The 22087-nt window shown below is 39.5% G+C and overlaps 1 protein-coding gene across 11 annotated transcripts in view; it reads left to right on the top strand.

The window, feature by feature from the left end:
- Positions 1–22087, top strand: part of Spf45 (splicing factor 45) — a 234094-nt gene that overhangs the window by 31027 nt on the left and 180980 nt on the right. For 5 of the 11 annotated variants that reach the window (XR_011392857.1, XM_070091882.1, XM_070091877.1 and 2 more), the window contains exons 2-4: positions 12627–12712; positions 12880–13000; positions 13195–13314. Coding sequence is in view for 10 of the 11 variants with exons in the window: in XM_070091882.1 (XP_069947983.1) it covers positions 12627–12712; positions 12880–13000; positions 13195–13314 (327 nt within the window). In the remaining variant the exon portion in view is untranslated. Of the gene's footprint in view, positions 1–12626; positions 12753–12879; positions 13001–13194; positions 13315–22087 lie in introns of those variants that run through there. The other 6 variants (XM_070091924.1, XM_070091909.1, XM_070091912.1 and 3 more) reach the window with 4 other exon arrangements.

Raw genomic sequence — 22087 nt, 5'->3', positions numbered from 1 at the left:
GCCATATATGATTTTTGGTAAATATTCAATTTCCAGCCAGGGTAAAAACATTAGGCATGTTTCTTTACACCTGTTGTCTATGTTCAACCATCAGTAAATGGGTACCTGGGTGTTAGCGGACTAGTGTGGGTGTTATCCTGGGACACTGACCTAATTTTCTTTTAAATACTCTGCATAACAAGTGGCTTTCTATATAGTATTATGTCACTGATGTCAGCTAGGCCTGTATACCTTGTACATGTACGTGTAGTAAATAAAATTATTATTATTAATAATAATATTATTACATTATTATTTTCTCTTACCAAAACTGTTGTCCAGAGGGCTGAGGAAGGGTTGTTGAGGTGGTTCGGACATGTAGAGAGAATGGAGCGAAACAGAATGACTTCAAGAGTGTATCAGTCTGTAGTGGAAGGAAGGCGGGGTAGGGGTCGGCCTAGGAAAGGTTGGAGGGAGGGGGTAAAGGAGGTTTTGTGTGCGAGGGGCTTGGACTTCCAGCAGGCATGCGTGAGCGTGTTTGATAGGAGTGAATGGAGACAAATGGTTTTTAATACTTGACGTGCTGTTGGAGTGTGAGCAAAGTAACATTTATGAAGGGATTCAGGGAAACCGGCAGGCCGGACTTGAGTCCTGGAGATGGGAAGTACAGTGCCTGCACTCTGAAGGAGGGATGTTAATGTTGCAGTTTAAAAACTGTAGTGTAAAGCACCCTTCTGGCAAGACAGTGATGGAGTGAATGATGGTGAAAGTTTTTCTTTTTCGGGCCACCCTGCCTTGGTGGGAATCGGCCAGTGTGATAATAAATAAATATAATTATTTTCTCAGTTGTTTGTTGGGTTTTCTTATTCAAACTTGGGCAGTGTATGATGGAAAGATACTTCTTAACGTACACCAAAAATGAAAGAAATCAGACCATAAATAGCGGAGTTCACTTCTCAGCCATTAGCAGCCTCTTAGCAGTATATTTTTGTATGTTTTTTATGGTTATATTCTCATTTTTTCAGTCTCATTTGATAGAATGAAAGATATATTACAGAAATAGATATGATTTTGATTGCTCTCGTGACGAAATTGCACTCACAGTAGCGAAAATGTTCTATTCTTTAGCGAAGCTCAAGAGTAAACAAATGACGTCACCGTCCAATAGCTGTCCGCCTGCCAGTCGAAATTCCAATACAGCGTCAAGAATGGGTTGACATTATTTATACAATTGTTACAATAATGCAGCAGTCTGCATAACAGTAAATCTATTTTTTTGTGAATAAAAATTCCAAATGGTAAGCAAGAGTAATATAAGAGGGGCCTGGAGCCATGACTAATGAACAGAGAAAATGTTATTTTAGTGCCAGGAATGTCTACATTGTTTATTCTGGACCCTATTTTGAAATTGGCATCTGTTGAAATTTGTGTGAAATTGGCCAAATTGCCAATTTGTGACCACTTTATTGGGTAGTTGAAATAAGTAAATGGGCGGTTTCTTGTACTCAGTTGACAGACTAGAAGTAAATAAGTTTATTCAGGTATACACAAATACAGTTATATAGATTATCATACATAGCAGTGTATGTATAGAGAACCTAGGATAACCCAGAAAAGCCAGACAAAGTGACTTATTTCCAGTACCTGGCTTGAGATTGCCATATATGATTTTTGGTAAATATTTTTTTTTCTCGGTCGTTTGTTGGGCTATCACATTAAAACTTGGGCAATGTATGATGGAAAGATGCTTCTTAATGTACAACAAAAATAAAAAAGACTGACGATAAATAAGGGAGTTCACTTCTCAGCCATTAGCCGCCTCTATGCAGTGTATTTTCGTATGTTTTTTATGGTTGTATTCTCATTTTTTTGGACTCATTTGATAGAATGGAAGATATATTACAGAAATAGACATGATTTTTATTGCTTTCATGACAAAAAGTACCTTGAAATTGAGCTAAAAGTAGTGGAAATGTTCGATTTTTGCCTATGTTCAATGAACTTTGTGTAAGTCAAGTTGGTTAATTTTATTAAGTGTATTCTAACCTAAACACTCTGTAATCCAGCAAATTCAGTAATCCGGCACACTACAGGTCCCAATGATGCTGGATTTGTGATAGAGGACCTGTATTAATAAAAATAATAATAATAATAATAGCTTTATTCACTCTAAAAATGGTGTGTTGCTGTTTGTTTATTCTGTACTAACTTGTACAACTTGTACACAATATAAGAGTATTTGTATTGTGAGGTAACTATTACAGTATTATAATAAAAAAATATTGTGGTAAATGTTTTACAAACCCTTACAAACGTACGTGAATGAAATAAAAGTAGACACATATTAATACGCATTTATTTCGCCTGACCAAGTGATCACTCACTACTTGTTCAGTTTGTATTCTTACATTGTCTGAACTCTGTATCTCGTTCTCCCTCTCGTTTACTCTTTCGTTAACTACAGTGGACCCCCGGTTAACGATTTTAATCCGTGCAAGAGGGCTCATCGTTATGCGAAATAATCGTTATGCGAATGAATTTTCCCCATAAGAAATAATGGAAATCAAATTAATCCGTGCAAGACGCCCAAAAGTATGAAAAAAATTTTTTTTTACCACATGAAATGTTAATTTTAATACACACAAACTGAAAAAGGCATGCACAATTAAATGACACTTACTTTTATTGAAGATCTGGTGATGATTGATGGGATGGGAGGAGGGGAGAGCATTATCTTCTTACTGTTTAGAAGGGGAATCCCCTTCCATTACGACTTGAGGTAGCAAGTCCTTTTCCGGGGTTACTTCCCTTCTTCTTTTAATGCCACTAGGACCAGCTTGAGAGTCACTGGACCTCTGTCGCACAACAAATCTGTCCATAGAGCTCTGTACCTCCCGTTCCTTTACGATTTGTCTAAAATGGGCCACAACATTGTCATTGAAATAGTCACCAGCACGGCTTGCAACAGCTGTGTCAGGGTGATTTTCATCTATAAAGGTTTGCAGTTCAACCCACTGTGCACACATTTCCTTAATCTTTGAAGTAGGCACAATGGATTCCACAACTGGCATAGGCTTCTCAGGGTTAGCCCCAAACCCTTCAAAATCTTTCTTAATTTCCATACTAATTCTCACCCTTTTTACCACAGGGTTGGCACTAGAAGCTTTCTTGGGGCCCATGGTCACTTATTTTCCAGAAACAGCACCGAAAACACTGTAATAATACGAAATATTCCGAGTGTATGCTTGGATGTTACCGCGGAGGCTGGCTGGTAAACAATGGGACGGCCGGCACATGTGAGGCTGGCTGAGGGCACATTGGACGCGTCTCGGACGAAAATCGGTAAGCGGGTTTTTAATCGGTATGCGCGGCAAAAATTTTGAGATAAAAGTAATCGGTATGCGGAAAAATCGCTATGTGATGCCATCGTTATGCGGGGGTCCACTGTAGTTGGCTCTCATTGACGATGGCATCTAAGCTTAGCTGTGATACAAAGAAAGTAGACACGTATTAATACGCATTTATTTCGCCTGACCAAGTGATCACTCACTACTTGTTCAGTTTGTATTCTTACATTGTCTGAACTCTGTATCTCGTTCTCCCTCTCGTTTACTCTTTCGTTAACTAGTTGGCTCTCATTGACGATGGCATCTAAGCTTAGCTGTGATAAAAAGAGGAGTCGTGAGCCTCTTGCTTTAAGAACATAAGAACATAAGAACATAAGAAAGGAGGAACACTGCAGCAGGCCTGTTGGCCCATACTAGGCAGGTCCTTTACAATTCATCCCACTAACAAACATTTGACCAACCCAATTTTCAATGCTACCCAAGAAATAAGCTCTGATGTGCAAGTCCCACTCAAATCCAACCCATCCCACTCATAAGAACATAAGAACATAAGAAAGGAGGAACACTAAGTTAAATAATGTAGAACTTAGCCATACAGATTGCGAAAAGGACTTGGGGGTTATGGTAAGCAGCAACTTTAAACCAAGACAGCAATGCCTAAACCCAAGTGCCAAGTTAGAGGATGATGGTGTGCCATTCTGATTTTATTCAATAAACACCCTGCCACTCACCTCTCACACATTAATATTAATATTTTAAGGCAAGTAATAAGTGTACTCTGTGTGTATCTTACCTTTTATTGTGTTTTTAATGCCCATTTCTATTGCTAACTTGATATAAGTTAGTGAAAACTTGTTGTCTTGTATTTATTGCATATTTTATATGTGCTCTGATAATAATACTTGTTTATGTGTGTGGTAGCTGGTTGGAGGGACAGCATTACGTTTTCTCTGCTCAGCCATCAGAGAAAACGTGTATGAATCTGCGTTTGGCCCAGCCACTCCCCCACTCCACTTTTGTTTACAATTTTTGGCATGAATTATTCATTACTTCTCCCTTTGTTTATGATGGCATCTAAAGGTAGTTGTTAGAAATGATAAATTCAGTGAACAAGGTATGTTGATGCTAATAATATGGCTCTGGGTCACAGTGTAGGTAGCCAGTTGGTGTAGCCCAGGCGGGCTACACCTAGCGGCTACCTACACTGACTTCTTACGAATAAATACTACTCACGTCTCTTCCTATATTAAGACTACACATATTTTAAGGTAAATAACGAGTGTACTGTATGTGTATTTTAACACTGGGATGTTCTAAATATCGTATATTAAGTATGAGACGGGGAGCCAGGGCTACCTACACCTGGGATACCTGCACCTGACTTCCTTCAAATAAGTACTACTCACCTCTCTCCCTACATTAAGATTACAAATAATTTAAGATAAGTAATGAATGTACTTTGAATGTATTTTACTTTGTGTGTTTTTGATGCCTAGTTCTATTACTAACTTAATATAATTTAGTGTAAACTTGTCTGGCTTTTATATGCATTTATAAATTGAAAAAAATGGCGTTCTGCCTTCCGGTGATGTCTGCTTTCCGGCGACAGCCTGGAACCTAACCTGCCATATAAGTGGGACCCTACTGCATTTTAAGCAATGAAATTTGAACATTTCAATTTTGAAGCATTATAGTTTTACAATTTTGTGACATTACAGCGAATAATATAAAATGATCAATTTACTATATGTAGTCATACAATTTATTAATCAGATCTAATCAAATCAAGTCAATGATCTGTAGTGCAGTAACAGTTCATGTGGTCATTAGACGAGTTACAGTGCATTCAAGAGAATGGATTGTTCTATTAGGTAATGCTATAAAAACATAGTGTGATAAGGTTTCTCTAATTATACAACTGCATTATACATTTTTGAAATATAAGTTATTCAATATTTGCATTAGATTAGATATGAGAATTTATTGATCTTTGAGCATTTATTTATGGGGCCCCACTGTAACCCCCCATAGGCCCCCTCCCCCATCCCCCTCACCCCCACCCCCACAGGAACCCCCTATAGGCCCCTGCCAGGGCACCTGCTCTCCCTAGCCCACCTCTCTCCCCAGACCACAGTTATTGAAAAGAAATTGAAGGTTTGGTACACGAACGTGGATGGAATAATGAATAAATGTGAGGAGTGGCATGAAAGAATCAAAGAGATGTCCTCAGACGTCGTAGTGGTTATAGAAACAAAACTCACTGGGATAATAACAGATTAAGTAAGTAAGTAAGTTTATTCAGGTATACACAAATACAGTTACATAGAATTATCATACATAGCGGCATATGTGTAGAGAACCGTGGATAACCCAAAAAAGTCAATATTCCCACCCGGATATCAGATCCTGAGGAAGGGTAGGAGGAGCAGAGGGGAAGGAGGGGTTGCACTACTAATTAAAAACCAGTGGGGTTATCAAGAAATGGAAGGAATGGATGAAATTGGAGAAAGGGGTTACATAGTAGGTACAGTTCAGTCAGGGGAACACAAGGTAGTCATTGCAGTGATGTATAACCCACCACAGAACTGCAGGAGGCCAAGAGAGGAATATGATGAGTGCAACAGAACATTGGTGGACACACTAGCTGAGGTGGCAAGAAGGGCTCACTCGAGTAGAGCAAAGTTACTGGTCATGGGCAACTTCAATCACAGGGAGATTGATTGGGAAAACCTGGAGCCACATGGGGGTCCCAAAATTGGAAGTGGTGCTGGCAAATCTCATGCACCAACATGTTAGCGACACTACCAGAGAGAGAGGGGAGGATGAACCAGCAAGACTGGACCTTGTATTCACCCTGAGTAGCACAGACATTGAGCACATCACATACGGAAGGTCCCTTGGAGCTAGTGACCACGTGGTTATAAGCTTTGAATACATCGTGGAGCTAAAATTGGAGAGGGTAACAGGAGTAGAAAGGGAAAAGCTAAACTATAAAAGGGGGGACTACACAGGAATGAGGACCTTCCTGCAGGACGTTCAGTGGGAACAAGAGTTGGTAGGAAAATCAGTAAACAAAATGATGGACTTTGTAACAACAAAATGCAAGGAGGCAGAGGAAAGGTTTGTTTCCAATGGTAACAGAAATAATGGGAAGGATTGAATGAGCCCTTGGTTTACCCGAAGGTGTCAGGAGGCAAAAACTAAGTGCTCTAGAGAATGGAAAAAGTACAGAAGGCAAAGGACTCGGGAAAATGAAGAGATTAGTCGATGAGCCAGAAACGAGTATGCACAGATAAGGAGGGAGGCACAGTGGCAGTATGAAAATGACATGGCATCGAAAGTCAAGTCTGACCCGAAACTCCTCTACAGCCTCATCAGGAGGAAGACAACAGTCAAGGACCAGGTAATCAGGCTGAGGAAAGAAGGTGGGGAGCTCACAAGAAATGACCAGGAAGTATGTGAGGAGCTCAACATGAGATTTCAGGAAGCATTTACAGTGGAGGCTGAAGGGACATTGGGAAGACAAAACAATGGAGTACATCAACAAGGGATATATTAACAAGTGTTGGATGAATTACACACAACTGAGGAGGTGGAGAAGCTCCTAAGTGACCTTGATACCTCAAAGATGGTGGGACCGGACAACATCTCTCCGTGGGTCCTTAGAGAGGGAGCAGAGACACTATGTGTGCCACTAACCTAAATCTTCAACACTTCCCTTGAAACTGGGCAACTACCTGACGTATGGAAGAAGGCAAATGTAGTCCCCATCTTTAAGAAAGGAGACAGAAATGAAGCACTAAATTATAGACCAGTGTCACTGACGTGTATAGTATGCAAAGTCTTGGAAAAGATTATCAGGAGGAGAGTGGTGGAGCACCTGGAGCAGAACGAGATTATAAACGAAAGCCAGCACGGATTCATGGAAGGCAAATCCTGCGTCACAAACCTACTAGAGTTTTATGACAAGGTAACTGAAGTAAGAAATGAGAGGGAGGGGTGGGTTGATTGCATTTTCTTGGACTGCAAGAAGGCCTTTGACACAGTTCCTTACAAGAGATTAATACAGAAGCTAGAGGAACAGGCACGTATAACAGGACGGGCTCTGCAATGGATCAGAGAATACCTAACAGGGAGGCAACAGTGAGTCATGGTTCATGATGAGGTATCACAGTGAGCGCCGGTGACGAGCGGGGTCCCACAGGGGTCAGTCCTGGGACCAGTGCTATTCTTGGTATATGTGAATGACATGATGGAAGGGATAGACTCAGAAGTGTCCCAGTTTGCAGATGATGTGAAGTTAATGAGGAGAATTAAATCAGACGTGGACCAGACAGGTCTACAAAGAGACCTGGACAGGCTGGATGCGTGGTCCAGAAACTGGCTCCTAGAATTTAACCCCGCCAAATGCAAAGTCATGAAGATCGGAGGAGGGCAAAGAAGACCGTAGACAGAGTATAGGCTAGGAGGCCAAAGGCTGCAAACCTCACTCAAGGAGAAAGACCTAGGAGTGAGTATAATACCGAGTACATCGCCAGAAGCACACATTAACCAGATAACTGCTGTGGCATATGGGCGCCTGGCAAACCTGAGAATAGCGTTCCGGTACCTCTGTAAGGAATCGTTCAAGACTTTATACACTGTGTACGTCAGGCCCATACTGGAGTACACAGCACCAGTTTGGAACCCACACCTGGTCAAACACATCAAGAAATTAGAGAAAGTGCAAAGATTTGCAACAAGGCTAGTTCCAGAGCTAAGGGGAATGTCCTATGAGGAAAGGTTAAGGGAAATCGGTCTGACGACACTGGAGGACAGGAGGGTCAGGGGAGACATGATAATGACATACAAAATACTGCATGGAATAGACAACGTGGACAGAGACAGGATGCTCCAGAGATGGGACGCAGAAACAAGGGGTCACAATTGGAATTTGAAGACTCGGATGAGTCACAGGGATGTTAGGAAGTATTTCTTCAGTCATATTGTAGTTAGGAAGTGGAATAGTCTGGCAAGTGATATAGTGGAGGCAGGAACTATACATGGTTTTAAGATGAGGTATGATAATGCTCATGGAGCAGGGAGAGGGAGGACCTAGCAGCGGTCAGTGAAGAGGCGGGGCCAGGAGCTGAGTCTCGACCCCTACAACCACAATTAGGTGAGTACAGTTAGGTGAGTATATGTACGTACATACGTACATATGCATATCATTAATCATCATCAGAAAGAATTTAAGGTAAGGAAAAGTGTTTTGCTTAAACTTTTTAGACTTTTCTCAAGAAATATGTTTGATTTTTTGTATTATTTCAGAGGTATATAATCCTATTTTACCCATATATTCTTCACTTTGGTTAACACTAATTTGAATATAGTGCCAATTTTCAGGAACATAACCTACACATTTCTCAAGGGTAAACTATGTTTCATATAATAATTTAGAGCAAAGAGGAAGAGGATTGGCAGACTACAAAATATTGCACCTCTAGTGAAAAGCTTTGGTGTGATTAATGTGCATTCAGCGATCAGTCAGTAAATGTAAATGGGCTAGGGACAAAGATTTTAAGACCCTCCCTTCATACATATGGGGATTTATGAACAGATCCTTAGCTGTCTTCAAGAGGGAATTTGGTAAGTTCTTTGAGCAGTTCCCAATCATCCATGCTGATCAGACTGCCTGTAGCTTGCACCAACCACCCTGGTCTGGTACTAGGCTGATGGGTCGGTGACCCCAAAATCGTTTTGGGTAACCTTCAGGTAAAGTATGCTATGACCAAATTGGGATATACAGCAGTGTTGTGTCAACCTATAAACCATGGAAAGCATAGCTGTAAAACAAAATTAAAACTAATCACATAATTTTCCATAGAGTAACCTGTATGTCAAGTTTAATATGTATAATTGTTTGACAAACTTTTTTATTGTAAACTAGATTATTTTAAATATGATTGTGTTAAGTAAGCAAACATGAGTGTTTTTGTTCATTGAGTTATACTAGGTTACATTTACAGCAGTGATAATGTGTAGGGTATGTTCTGTGTAATGCTTTATGCTATTGAATATAACCTTTGACTGGTGAAGAGCAGGTAAGATCTGTAGATGAATGTTGTTTACATTAATGCTTGATTTACTCTATTGTATTTGTGTAGTATCTTTTATTTAAAGAAAATTATGCATGCTGCATTTATGGAGTTGAAGAGTTTGATAAAATAAATTAATGTAGACCTTCAGAGACTTGTATATTTTGATAGCAATAGAATATTGAGTTCTGTTGATTAATCTTTTCTGAATTCAGTATGTTCATATTATCACTTTCTCTTATTTATGGAATGCATTATTATACTTGTTTCCAGACCGGTTTATTCCTTCTAGTATGTCTCAGTACTATGTGCTATTGCTAACTGCAAGTTATCTTCTGGGTGCTAGAAGACACAGGTCTTATTTGTACATATTAACCCTTTCACTGTCTCTACCCCCAAATATAAAAGTCCAAACAATGTCATGATTTTAGAAAAATGTACTAAAAAAAAAAAAGAGCTTATTTTTGTGGTTGTAATGAGACCTACTTAGGATTTTTCCCATCAGTACTTACTGAGATATGAAGGCATTAAGTTGAAGGTTGTTGACTCAATGATGGAAACATTGGAAATTATCACCTGTTCCTTATTTTTTATGTTTTACATTTTGGGGGGGAAGGTTTCCAATTTTTTAATTTTTCAATAATTATTGTGTCTTATGACACCCAAATTGTGCACAGTGTATGCATGGCTAGCCATTATTTACAACACAGTACCTGCACTAACAGTGTCATCAGTATATTGTTTACAAAACAGTGATGCACAACACCATAAATATACATATGTACATGTACACATATATACAGGCACTGGTTATGTTCCTAGAACTGTTGCAATCTGTGGAAGCCCCTGAAATATGGCTTCATACTCAGTGGAGTTGTATACTCCCTACACAAAATGCATGTCCCTGCACTTTACTGGGTATCCTATTGTGTGTGCATATACATAACATCTGAGCCCATTTTATCTTGTCATTAGCAGAAAGTGTTATTAGAAAGTGATCACCATACTTCAAACAAGAAGGCACTTGGTGATCAATACGATGGCACATGTTGTGCAGGTGTTGTGACCTGGTATTTCTGTATTATTTGTCTGATGACAAACTGAAGTGAGCATATGGCAGTTTGTTGCCAGTCCTGATCTGGTATATATTGTATGCACTCACTGCAGTGTCAAGAGAATGAAAGAAAAGTTTCATGTATCACTTATAACTCTTTTGGACAATCAACAAACTCAGTTTGCATGTCACATTTGTCCGCCAAACACACATTGGTGGTGTAATCCTTGACAGCAGGTGGTCTCAATAAGTTCACCGGTGTCTTTACTTACTTTTCCTGTGTTTCATTTCGTGCTGGTGGATCCTTATCAAAAATGCCATATGGCATGATGTCTTTGACATGAAACATCTGCACCTCATCAGTACCAGTGTCTGCATTGATCTTGAGTATATGTTTTCATGTTCCACACACTGTACCACACATCTTTCATGTTCACCCACAGGAAATTACTGAGTAAGGGGCTTGTGTACCAGTTATCAGTGTATAATGTATGGCCCTTACTGAGAGATGGTTGAATCATTTTTCTCACTACATCACCAGAGATTCTCAATGACTTCTTAGTATCTTTCAGTGTTTTGCTTCCTGTGTTGATAGTGAGATCCAGTACCAGATGACTTCCATAATCACACAACATGAACAGGTTGATACCAAAGCATTCCATTTGCTTGGTCTATACTGCTCGAATGACAGGATCAAAGCCTCGTCGATGACAGGGTTCTGGAAAGGATAAAAATATTCACTGAACATCTGTTTGAGATACATAAAAATACTCCTAATTTTGTATAAGATGTTATTACTATCACATCTCATCATACTGGTCAGTTGACCAGTATGATGCAATATTGTGCTGATACACATATGGTATAAGCATGATTGTGGCAAAGAAGAGATACATCTCAGCCTCAGTTGTCTTTTCACTTGTGCAGCTGTGATAGTGGTGAAACCAATATGTTTCCCATTGTATGATTGTAATATCTGTTTGGTTTTCCTGATTATCATTTGCATGAGGGGTTCAGTGAAATAGAGTTCAAAGAATTCAAGTTCAGTGGCATTGTTCCTGAGGCTGCATTCCTCTTTGTAATCAAATTGATGAGGATTGGGCAGCAAATGTACTTCCTGCCAATTGCAGATGTGGTCTGGTGGTTGCTGGATATTTGTGGTGGTGGTAATAGTGGTGGTTGTGTGGATTGTGGACACAGCTTAGGGTCATTGAGGTGTGGAGTATGGGGCATAACTCCCTGTCAGGGCTGGTACTGGTGCCACCTGCCTTTGTCCCATCAACCACTGCTGCATGTGTTGCTGGCATGGCCCATGGCCCACTACCCATGCCAATGGAAGCATCCTTCTTCACTATCACTATCTATCGCCGGTGTTGGAACTGTGATGTGCCGAGTCCCTTGGGAATAGCCATAGGGACACAACTGGATGTCATATTTGCCACATATATTGACACTTCATGGATGAATAATTGTCATCAGTATCACTAGACTGATCACTGAGTGCTAGGAAATCAAAGTCCACATTATTGTTATCATTACTACTCACATCTGTGCCCAAACCACTGGAGAATATTAGCTTTTGCTTATGGCGTGGGTATGTTTTGGAGGCACTGAGTCCAGAAGTGGATGGTTGTGGATTATTGGGGTTTTTGGCACTATTCTCGACATCCCAAGTGTCACTTTCGGTCATTAAGCATTTGAACCCACATTCATTCATGGATCTAATGCCCTTATTGTTTGAGCTGTCACTGGGGAATAATACATGTTGAATTTACCTGGGGGTGAAAGCCTTGCCTCTGAACTGTGACAGCCCTGATTTTTTGGATACTGCACACATTGACTGCTCAAACCTGTTCTGTCATGGCTAGGCCTAGCAGGTCTTTCCCACCAAATTTGAGGCTGCTAGAATTTATGCATAAATCTACTTAAGTGATGCTGGCATCAATAACATAGATCTGTGTGAGAGACAGTGAAAGGGTTATAAGCAGTGTCTCCCCTTTTTACTGTAGTACAGTGTAACAGTGTTATACTGTGAGGACAAGCTTTATTAATAAATATATTCTGCTTAGAAAAGGAAAGGAGAGATGCAAGAGACAGTAGCAACCCACATAATAATATTGGTAACACTTTACTCTATGCTGAAGCATTGCCTTTTTTTGTATGTTTCAGGAAAGAAAAATACTTAGCAGAATGTGGCCCAGCTCTCACCTCTCAACAGCAAAAAAGCCAATAATCACACCACAAGACTTGGCTCTGTAGGAACAATATGTGGGGTCAACCTAAGTAGAGACATATGTAATAGTAATGAATATTTTTAGACAAATTATTAGGATAGATAAAGTTTTAGTGATTAGTGCCCAATCAGTTATTCAATATGTATTGAAATATATGAAAATACATCTGCTGTGCCTTGCTTTTGCAGTCGAGACATGTCGCTGTATGATGACATTGACACAGACAAAGCTTCAGGTGCTTCAGGATGGGCATCAGGCATCAAACTTATGCATAATCAGCTTGCATTTAAAAAGGCTACCATCACAACAGTATGTATGAAATTACACAGATTTTATATTCAGAATCACTCAAAGTTTTATGATAGGGTTTTTCGTTTACTTTAGAGTAAAATGCTAAAGTTGTGATGTACACTTTTACAAAATATATAGAAATCATATTTGTAGATCCATTATTTTTATTGCTTTTAATTTTGTTTTGCTGATATTTCATCTTGCCCAAATAGCCAAAGCGTGACCAGACTCGACGAGTGGCTGGCACCAAATTACCACCCGTCATTGACCTAAAGTCCCGACGTGATGAGGACGAAAATACTCCACCGTCACATGGTTTTCAGGGGCAAAAGGTTGGTCATGCCTCAGTCATATAAGATGTTTAGTGGGACATGTGAAAGGGGTTTTTGAGTAGTGCATTATATGACCTAATTCTAAGCTAAGTATACATGGAGTAATATAGTGATAGTACTGTACGTGTATATGAATCTGTTGAAATTGGGTAGGAAATTAGCCACCCTTTAGTGGTATTTTTGTATGGTTTTTATGGTTGTATTCTCATTTTTTTTGGTCTCATTTGCTAGAATGGAAGATAATTACAGAAACAGATATGATTTTCATTGCTTTTACGACGAAAAGTACCTTAAAATTCAGCTCAAAGTAGCAGAACTGTTCAGTTCTTTGGCGATGTTCAAGAGTAAACAAATGATGTCACTGTCCATTCCAATATGCAGTCGTGAATGGGTTGACATTACTTATGCAATTATTGCAATAAAGCAGTAGTCTGCATAACAGTAAATCTTCTATTTTTTGTGTGAATAAAAATTACAAATTATTTATGTAATAATAATCATAATAATAATAATAATAAGTCGTCCATTTTGGAAATACATAGTCCCGTTATTCTGTTTAAACATTGGCTCGCAAATGGTCCGTTAATTCACTAATCGTTCTTCGTCCGGGACGCGTACTCACGCTCTGAGCCGCCTGGGCCTGCCTTCCCAGACAGTGTGCCATTGTTTACCAGTGAGCAATGGTCCCCTTACATGCTCCTATGAAATATTTCATAATACGTGTATTCCATTGATTTTAGTGCTTGCAAATGCTAAATAAGCTACCATGGTTCCAAAGAAAGCTTCTAGTGCCAGCCCTTTGGTAAAGAATGTGAGAAACATATAATTTATGAAAAAGTTTGTAGAAAAATACAAAGGTGGTGGTAGTAGAGTGGAAGCAGTTGTGATAGTGGTTGATGGTGGTAGTGATGGTGGTAGAAGGTAGTAGTGATGGTGGTAGAGGGTTCGTTCTTTAGTGATTCAGCGATTCTACCAACTCCTCCAATGTTGTTGGAGTTATATAGGGCTACAGAAAACACCACCGCCTCTGCTGCTGCTTCACCACCATTATGGACGGCTTACTCTCAGTGGCCCTTATATACCCAACAACAACACAACACAACACCTCTCGTGACATACGTAATGACTTATTTTATTCATTCTAGAGTATATTCCATGTTTCTATGTTATTAATATTGTTTATTATGTCATATTAGTTGAATTGTGATAGATAAATAAGCTGTAGAGTTGATATTAGTGTCATATTCTCCAACAGTAAACTTGCCATCCCTCCCTCACACAAACAAGTCTTCAATAAGAACATAAGAAAGGAGGAACACTGCAATAGGCCTGTTTTCCCATACTAGGCAGGTCCTTTACAATCCTTCCCACTAAGAACATAACACTGGAAGAACACTGCAGGTCTACTGGCCCATACAAGGCAGGTCCTTATCAAAATGACCTCTACCCAAAGCTACCCAAGAATTTACTCCCGTACCCAATGACACAAATCAAACTCAGCTCCTCCCACTCATATATTTGCCCAATTTCTTCTTAAAGCTACCCAAGGTCCTAGCCTCAATCACCCTACTGGTAAGTGTGATGTTAAATAAGAACATAAGAACTTAAGAAAGTAGGAACACTGCAACAGGCCTGCTGGCCCATACTAGGCAGGTCCTTCACAAATCCAACCCACTAACAGAACAAATGCTACCCAAGCAATAACCTCAGGTGCAAGTCCGACTCAAATTCAACCCCTCTCACTCGTGTATTTATCCAACCTAAATTTGAAACTACTCACTGTTTTAGCTTCGATCACCCTACTAGGCAGACCGTTCCACTCATCAACTACCCCTATTACCAATGTTCATTTATACATTTTATTAGTGCCCTAGAGTCCTTATGGAGAGAGATTCCCCTTCCAAATAACCTCTCTTCCCTCTCTCCTCCTCCCTGTCTTCCATTCATCAACAACAGCCTTCAATAAAGGTAACTGTCATGTTGAATGTTCATTCTTTTGTGCATGTAAATCTATCTTTTAGGTAAAAAAAAAAATTGTTGTTAATACTTCTGGGTGTCTGGAACGAATTAATTGGATTTACATTATTTCTTATGGGGAAAATTGATTCGAAAATCGTCCATTCCGATAATAGTCTCACTTCCAGGAACGGATTAAGGACGATAATTGAGGGACCACTGTATATAATAATATAATACGTATAATAATAATGCAGTGTACCCTGAGTTGTGGCCATAATTCGTTCCAGAAAGCTGTTTGAGTACCATTACTGAATGAATTTATTCCCATAAGGAATAATGTAAATTAGATTGGTCTGTTTCAATCCCTCAAAAACACACTTACAAAAGCACTTACAATAATACACTTACATAATTGTTCGAGTTGGGAGCTGTATGAAACTCAGGGTACCACTGTACATGTATAATAAAAATGTACTATGTAATAATAATTATAATAATAGACGGCTTCAAAAGGTCGTCACTAGATGGCAGTGATTACCACAACAGTGCTGGAGCGGTTGTGGCTGCCTCCACCTGTCACATAATGACATATTTTATTCATTCTAGAGTACAGTGGACCCTCAGTTAACGATGCCATCAGATAGAGATAAAATCGGATACCAATACGTTTTTGAATCAAAATATTGGCTCGGCTAACGATAAAGAACTCAGTTAAGGACATTCGTTCACAATGTGTCCGCGCAGCCTGAATTGCCTGGGCTGCCCGACCACTCCAGTATGACCAATGTTCCATTGTTTACAAGCCAGTGTGGACGATTCCACACGTACATGAGATACATTTGGTATTATTCCATTGTTTTAGTGCTTGTAACTGCTAAATAAGCCACCATGGGCCCAAAGACAGGTAAAGGGCTGAGAGAGAGGGGAGAATGTGCCTTTTTCAGTGATTCTGCGATATGTACGGTACTAAAGCAGCAGGAGTCTATAAAGGCTATAGCGGTAGCCAGCGATAAAGTGTAGCATTAACTGTAGCAAGTAAGTTAAGTGATTAATCGATAGGAAAAGGACAGCACAAACCTAACTCCTCCAATGTTGTTGGAGTTATGTAGGGCGACTGACAACACCGCCGTCTCTACCACCTCTGCTGCCGCCTCTACCACAACTATGTATGGCTTATGCTCTCAGTGGCCCTTGTACACCCAACAACAACAATACTGCAACACTCGTGACATACTTAATGATGTATTTTATTCATTCTAGAGTATATGTCATGTTTCTGTGTTATTAATATTGTTTATTATGTCATATTAGATGAATTGTGCTAGATAAATAAGCTGCAGAGCTGATATTGGTGTCATATTGAAGGACTGTCTTGTGTCTCCCAACACAATTCCTAACATACTCCAAAAACAGACCTCTCTGGAAAACTTTTTTGAGCGACAGGGGTCCAGTAGCTCTCAAGCTGGTCCTAGTGGCATTAAAAAACAAAGGAGGGAAGTAACCCAGGATAAGGACTTGGTACCTGAAGTCTTTATGGAGTGGGGTTCCCCTTCCAAACAAATGTAAACTTCTCCATCCTCTCCCCTCCTCCCATCTTCCATACATCACCATGTCTTCAATAAAGGTAAGCGTGATGTTATTATTGTTTTATTCATCATGTATCATTGTTTTCTGTGTAAGGAAATGTATATTTCATGTAGAAAAAATTATTTTGTTTAATACTTTTGGGTGTCTGGAAGGAACGGATTAATTGGATTTCCATTATTTCTTATGGGGAAAATTAATTCAGATAACGATAAAATTGGTTAAGGACAAGCTCTCTGGAACAGATTAATATCGTTAACCGAGGGTCCACTGTACAGTGGAACCTCGGCTTACGAACGCCCCACCATGCGAATTTTTCAGGATATGAACCGTCGTTCGGTCGATTTTTTGCTTCGGGATACGAACGAAATTTCAGGATACAAACCTTTCCCTCAAGGGAGGTTCCTTAACCCTTTGACTGTTTCAGGCCCCTCTCTGAAACTGTCATTCTATGTTGCTCAATTTTTTGAAAAAAAAAAAAAAAATTAATTTTTCTTATGAAATGATAGAGAATCTTTTCCCGATGGTAATGACACCAAAAGTTTGAAATTTGGTCGAAAACTCATGGAATTATGCTCCCGCGAAGTTAGCGGTCTCGGCGACATATGCGTATCTGCGATTTTGCCAACTTTGAGCCCTATTTTCAGCCAATTCCATTGTTCCAGTTGACCAAACTCATAGCTATTTCTTTAGAACTCCATTTTATCTATCAGCTGAGTACAAGAAACCTCCCATTTACTAATTTGGACTACCCAATATGGTGGTCAGAAATTGGCAATTTGGCCAATTTCACACAAACTAAAAAAGATGCCATTTTCAAAATAGGGTCCAAAATAAACAAGGTAGACATTCGTGGTACTAAAATAACATATGCTCTGTTCATTAGTCACATCTCTAGGCCCCTCTTATATTATTATTACTTTCTATTTTGATTTTTTATTCATACAAAAAAATACAAAATTTACTGTTTTGCAGACTACTGCATTACTGTAAAAATGGTATAAATAATATCAGTGCACTAGTGAAAGAATATTAGACTCCCCAGTCAACGTGTATTGGACGTGTGGTGTGATTTATTTACTCCTGAACATTGGTAAAAATCGAACATTTTCGCTACTTTGAGCTCGGTTTCAAGGTCATTTTCATTGTCAAAGTAATGAAAATCATCTCTATTTCTGTAATATGTTTTCCATTTTATCACCTAAGACCATGAAAACGCGAATACAAAGATAAATACTATACGAAAATACTCCTCAAAGTCGGCGATTTATTCCAAAAAAACGATCAGAGTTTTTCTTTATCATTACGCAATGTGTGCTGCAGGATTTTTTTTATGTGGTGCACACTGACCACACAGACCCATTCTCTCACATGTGGGCCTACCAGCTTTCTCCTGCTTGATTTGAAGCCGCTAGAATTATTGAGTATATATACGTCAGAAACATTGGCTCGTAAGACGTATTTATACGTCGAAAACAGTCAAAGGGTTAAATAAATAAATACAATAAATATTTATTTAATTGCAAAGGTTACAGTGTGTGTTTACATATCATAATATGATTGGAGCAAAGAAAGCCACTATACTGCTGAGGTATTTCAGGCAGACTTAACCGAATACTAATAGACTACTTAAGCCTAGACAGGTGAAAAGTGTACTAGTAGTGGTTACCAATGTTTTGCTTATGGTGGCGCCAACTACTGGCAGCTTTTTGAAGTTTCTCCTTGCTGTTATGGTTGGTATTATTATTATTATTATTATTATTATTATTATTATTATTATTATTATTATTATTATTATTATTACTATTATTACTATTATTATTACTATTATATTGTACAGTAGACCCTCGACTTACGAAGGCCTTATTTAATGATAAAATCGACTTTCGAAAGGTTTCAGTGTAAAAAAAATTTCCCTGACCTATGAAGAAAAACTCGACTTACATCATTTGTCCCGAACGCAGTCCGTCTGGCCAGAGCACCTCAGCTCAGCTAGTGCTATTGTTTACAAGCCAGGGTGGATGGTTGCACACATACATTTGATAAATTTTGTATTATTCCATTGTTTTTAGTGCTTGTAACTGCAAAATAAGCTCCCATGGGCCCAAAAAAAGCTTCTAGTGCCAACCCTGTGGTAAAAAAGGGTGAGAAATACTATTGAAATACTATCATACCAAGGTCAGCTGCTGCTGCACCACCGTCAGCTGCTGCTGCTGCTGTACCACGGTCACCTGCTACTGTATCACGGTCAGCTGCTGCAGCACCACCGTCAGCTTCTGCTGTACCATGGTCAGCTGCTGCTGCTGCTGTACCACTGTCAGCTGCTGCTGTACCACGGTCAGCTGCTGCTGCACCATCGTCAGCTGTTGCTGCACTACCGTCAGCTGCTGCTGCACCACCGTCAGCTGTTGCTGCACTACCATCAGCTGCTGCTGCACCACTTGTCAGCTGTACTACTTGAAGATGTGGAGAGACTGTTGTTGGTGTGGCTTAACGAGAAACAATTACCGAGAAACAATTAACCCCAGAGGGTTAGCCACCCAGGATAACCCAAGAAAGTCAGTGCGTCGTTGAGGACTGTTTAACTTATTTCCATTGGGGTCCTTAATCTTGTCCCCCAGGATGCGATCCACACCAGTTGACTAACACCAAGGTGAACAGGAAAAAATGCCTGTAACTAGTGCTCATATTGGTGAATTTAAGGCCAGCAAAGGCTGGTTTGAGAGATCTAAGAATTGTAGTGGCATACACAGTGTGATAAGGCATGGTGAAGCTGAAAAATTCCAACCCCAGCAAGTGTTTAACCCTTAAACGGTCCAAACGTATATATACGTTCACTCGCGTAGCGCCCCAAACGTATATACAGGTCTCCCTCAACATTCGCGTTTTCAACTTTCGCGGGCTTCACACATTCGCGAATTCCCAACCGCCAAATTCCCAGCCTCCAAATCATATTTAAGTTTACCGCCAGGAGTCCCTACTACCCTCCCTCTGACCCCCCACAACTGGCAGCCAGCCCTCCCACCACTGTGTGGTGAGTGTTTTGTTTGTTCATTATTTGCTGTTAAACTACAGTATAAATAATGTAAACCCATCCATGACTGCATATTAGAATGGCTATTCAGACAGGTATTGGAAGGTGACATCATGTGTTTACTCTTGAACACAGCAAAGAATCAAACATTTGTGCTACTGCTAATAATAGTAATAATAATAATAATATAATAATAAAAATAATATAATAAAAATAATAGTAATAATAATAATAATAAATATGATAGAATTGAAGAAGGAAATTGTACAAAAATACGAGGGTTGAAGCAGTGGTGGAGGAAGTGGTTGACGCAGCCTCAGTGTGGCTTTGTTTATGCTGGAGTGAGCATTAGTCTCCGTGCTCTTCCAAACATTTCACAATAATTCATTGTATTTGGTGCTTGTAGATTGAGTGTGACTGGAGTGGTTGGGGCAGTGGTAGAGGCAGTTATAGAGGCAGTGGTAGAGGCAGTTATAGAGGCAGTGGTAGAGGCAGTGATAGAGGCAGTGGTAGAGGCAGTGGTAGAGGCAGTTATAGAGGCAGTGGTAGGGGCAGTTATAGAGGCAGTGATAGAGGCAGTGGTAGAGGCAGTGATAGAGGCAGTGGTAGAGGCAGTTATAGAGGCAGTGATAGAGGCAGTGGTAGAGGCAGTGATAGAGGCAGTGGTATTATTATAATCAAAAAGAAGCGCTAAGCCACAAGGGTGAGGCAGTGGTAGAGGCAGTGGTAAAGGCAGTGGTAGAGGCAGTGATAGAGGCAGTGGTAGAGGCAGTGGTAGGTGGTAGAGGCAGTGGTAGGTGGTAGAGGCAGTTATAGAGGCAGTTATAGAGGCAGTGCCTCTACCACTGCCTCACCCACTGCCTCTATAACTGCCTCTATCACTACCTCTACCACTGCCTCAACCACTCCAGTCACACTCAATCTACAAGCACCAAATACAATGAATTATTGTGAAATGTTTGGAAGAGCAGTGAGACTAATGTTCACTCCAGCATAAACAAAGCAACACTGACGATGTGTCAACCACTCCCTCGTATTTTTGTACAATTTCCTTCTTCAATTCTATTGTATTTATTATTATTATTATTATATTATTAATATTATTATTATTATTATATTATTATTATTATTATTATTATTATTATTATTATTATTATTATTATTATTATTATTATTATATTATTATTATTATTATTATTATTATTATTATTATTATTATTATTATTATTAGCAGTAGCAGAAATGTTTGATTCTTTGCTGTGTTCAAGAGTAAACACATGATGTCACCTTCCAATACCTGTCCGAATAGCCATTCTAATATGCAGTCATGGATGGGTTGATATTATTTATACTGTAGTTTAATAGCAAATAATAAACAAACAAAACACTCACCACACAGTGGTGGGAGGGCTGGCTGCCAGTTGTGGGGGGTCAGAGGGAGGGTAGTAGGGACTCGCAGTGGTGGAGGCAGTGGTATTTAATAACATACATGTTATTAAGGCATAACGTATGTATTTAGTACAATTTATGACGTTTTCATGTATTTTATGATTGTTCATGGTTGGACAAGTTAAGGAAGCAGCATTGTATTATATTTCCCTACAATATATTGGGGCACCAAACATTCACGGTTTTTCAACATTCACGAGGTTCTTGATCCCCTAACCCTCGCGAATGTTGAGGGAGACCTGTATATGTTTTATTTTTCCTGCCTCCAAATTTGGCACAATTGGCCTGAGATGCCTGGTCAGCATAGAATTGGTCTTAACACTCGGTGTGCGCAATATTAAAAAATCTGGGACCACTTAGTACCTTGAGGGAGCACCAGTTAAACTGAGCACCAGTTAGAGCAAACATTGCAGCAAACACCAAGGATTCACTGATGTAATGTCATATTAACATTTCTCTTTTAAGAGGAAAGTGATGTTAACCCCTAGTTTAGGGTCTGTCAATCTCTGTCTATCTATCTCTGTCTATCTGTGTCTGTCTCTGGCTTTGTCTATCTGTCTCTGTCTATCTCTTTCAATCTGTCTTTGTCTATCTGTCTCACAGGTACACGTAAATACAAGTATACGTAGTATAAATTACCTAGGATAACCCAAAAAATACAGACAAAGTGCTATACTCTGCTTGAAGATGTGAGTAAACGTGATGACGCAGTCTTGTGGCTCTCTCTGAGACACAGAGATAGACGGA

Source organism: Cherax quadricarinatus, chromosome 3 (assembly GCF_038502225.1).
Source record: "Cherax quadricarinatus isolate ZL_2023a chromosome 3, ASM3850222v1, whole genome shotgun sequence".
NCBI classification, from domain to species: Eukaryota; Metazoa; Arthropoda; class Malacostraca; order Decapoda; family Parastacidae; genus Cherax; species Cherax quadricarinatus.
The sequence above is the reverse complement of the archived record's forward strand: the minus strand, read 5'-3'. Positions and strand labels throughout refer to the sequence as shown.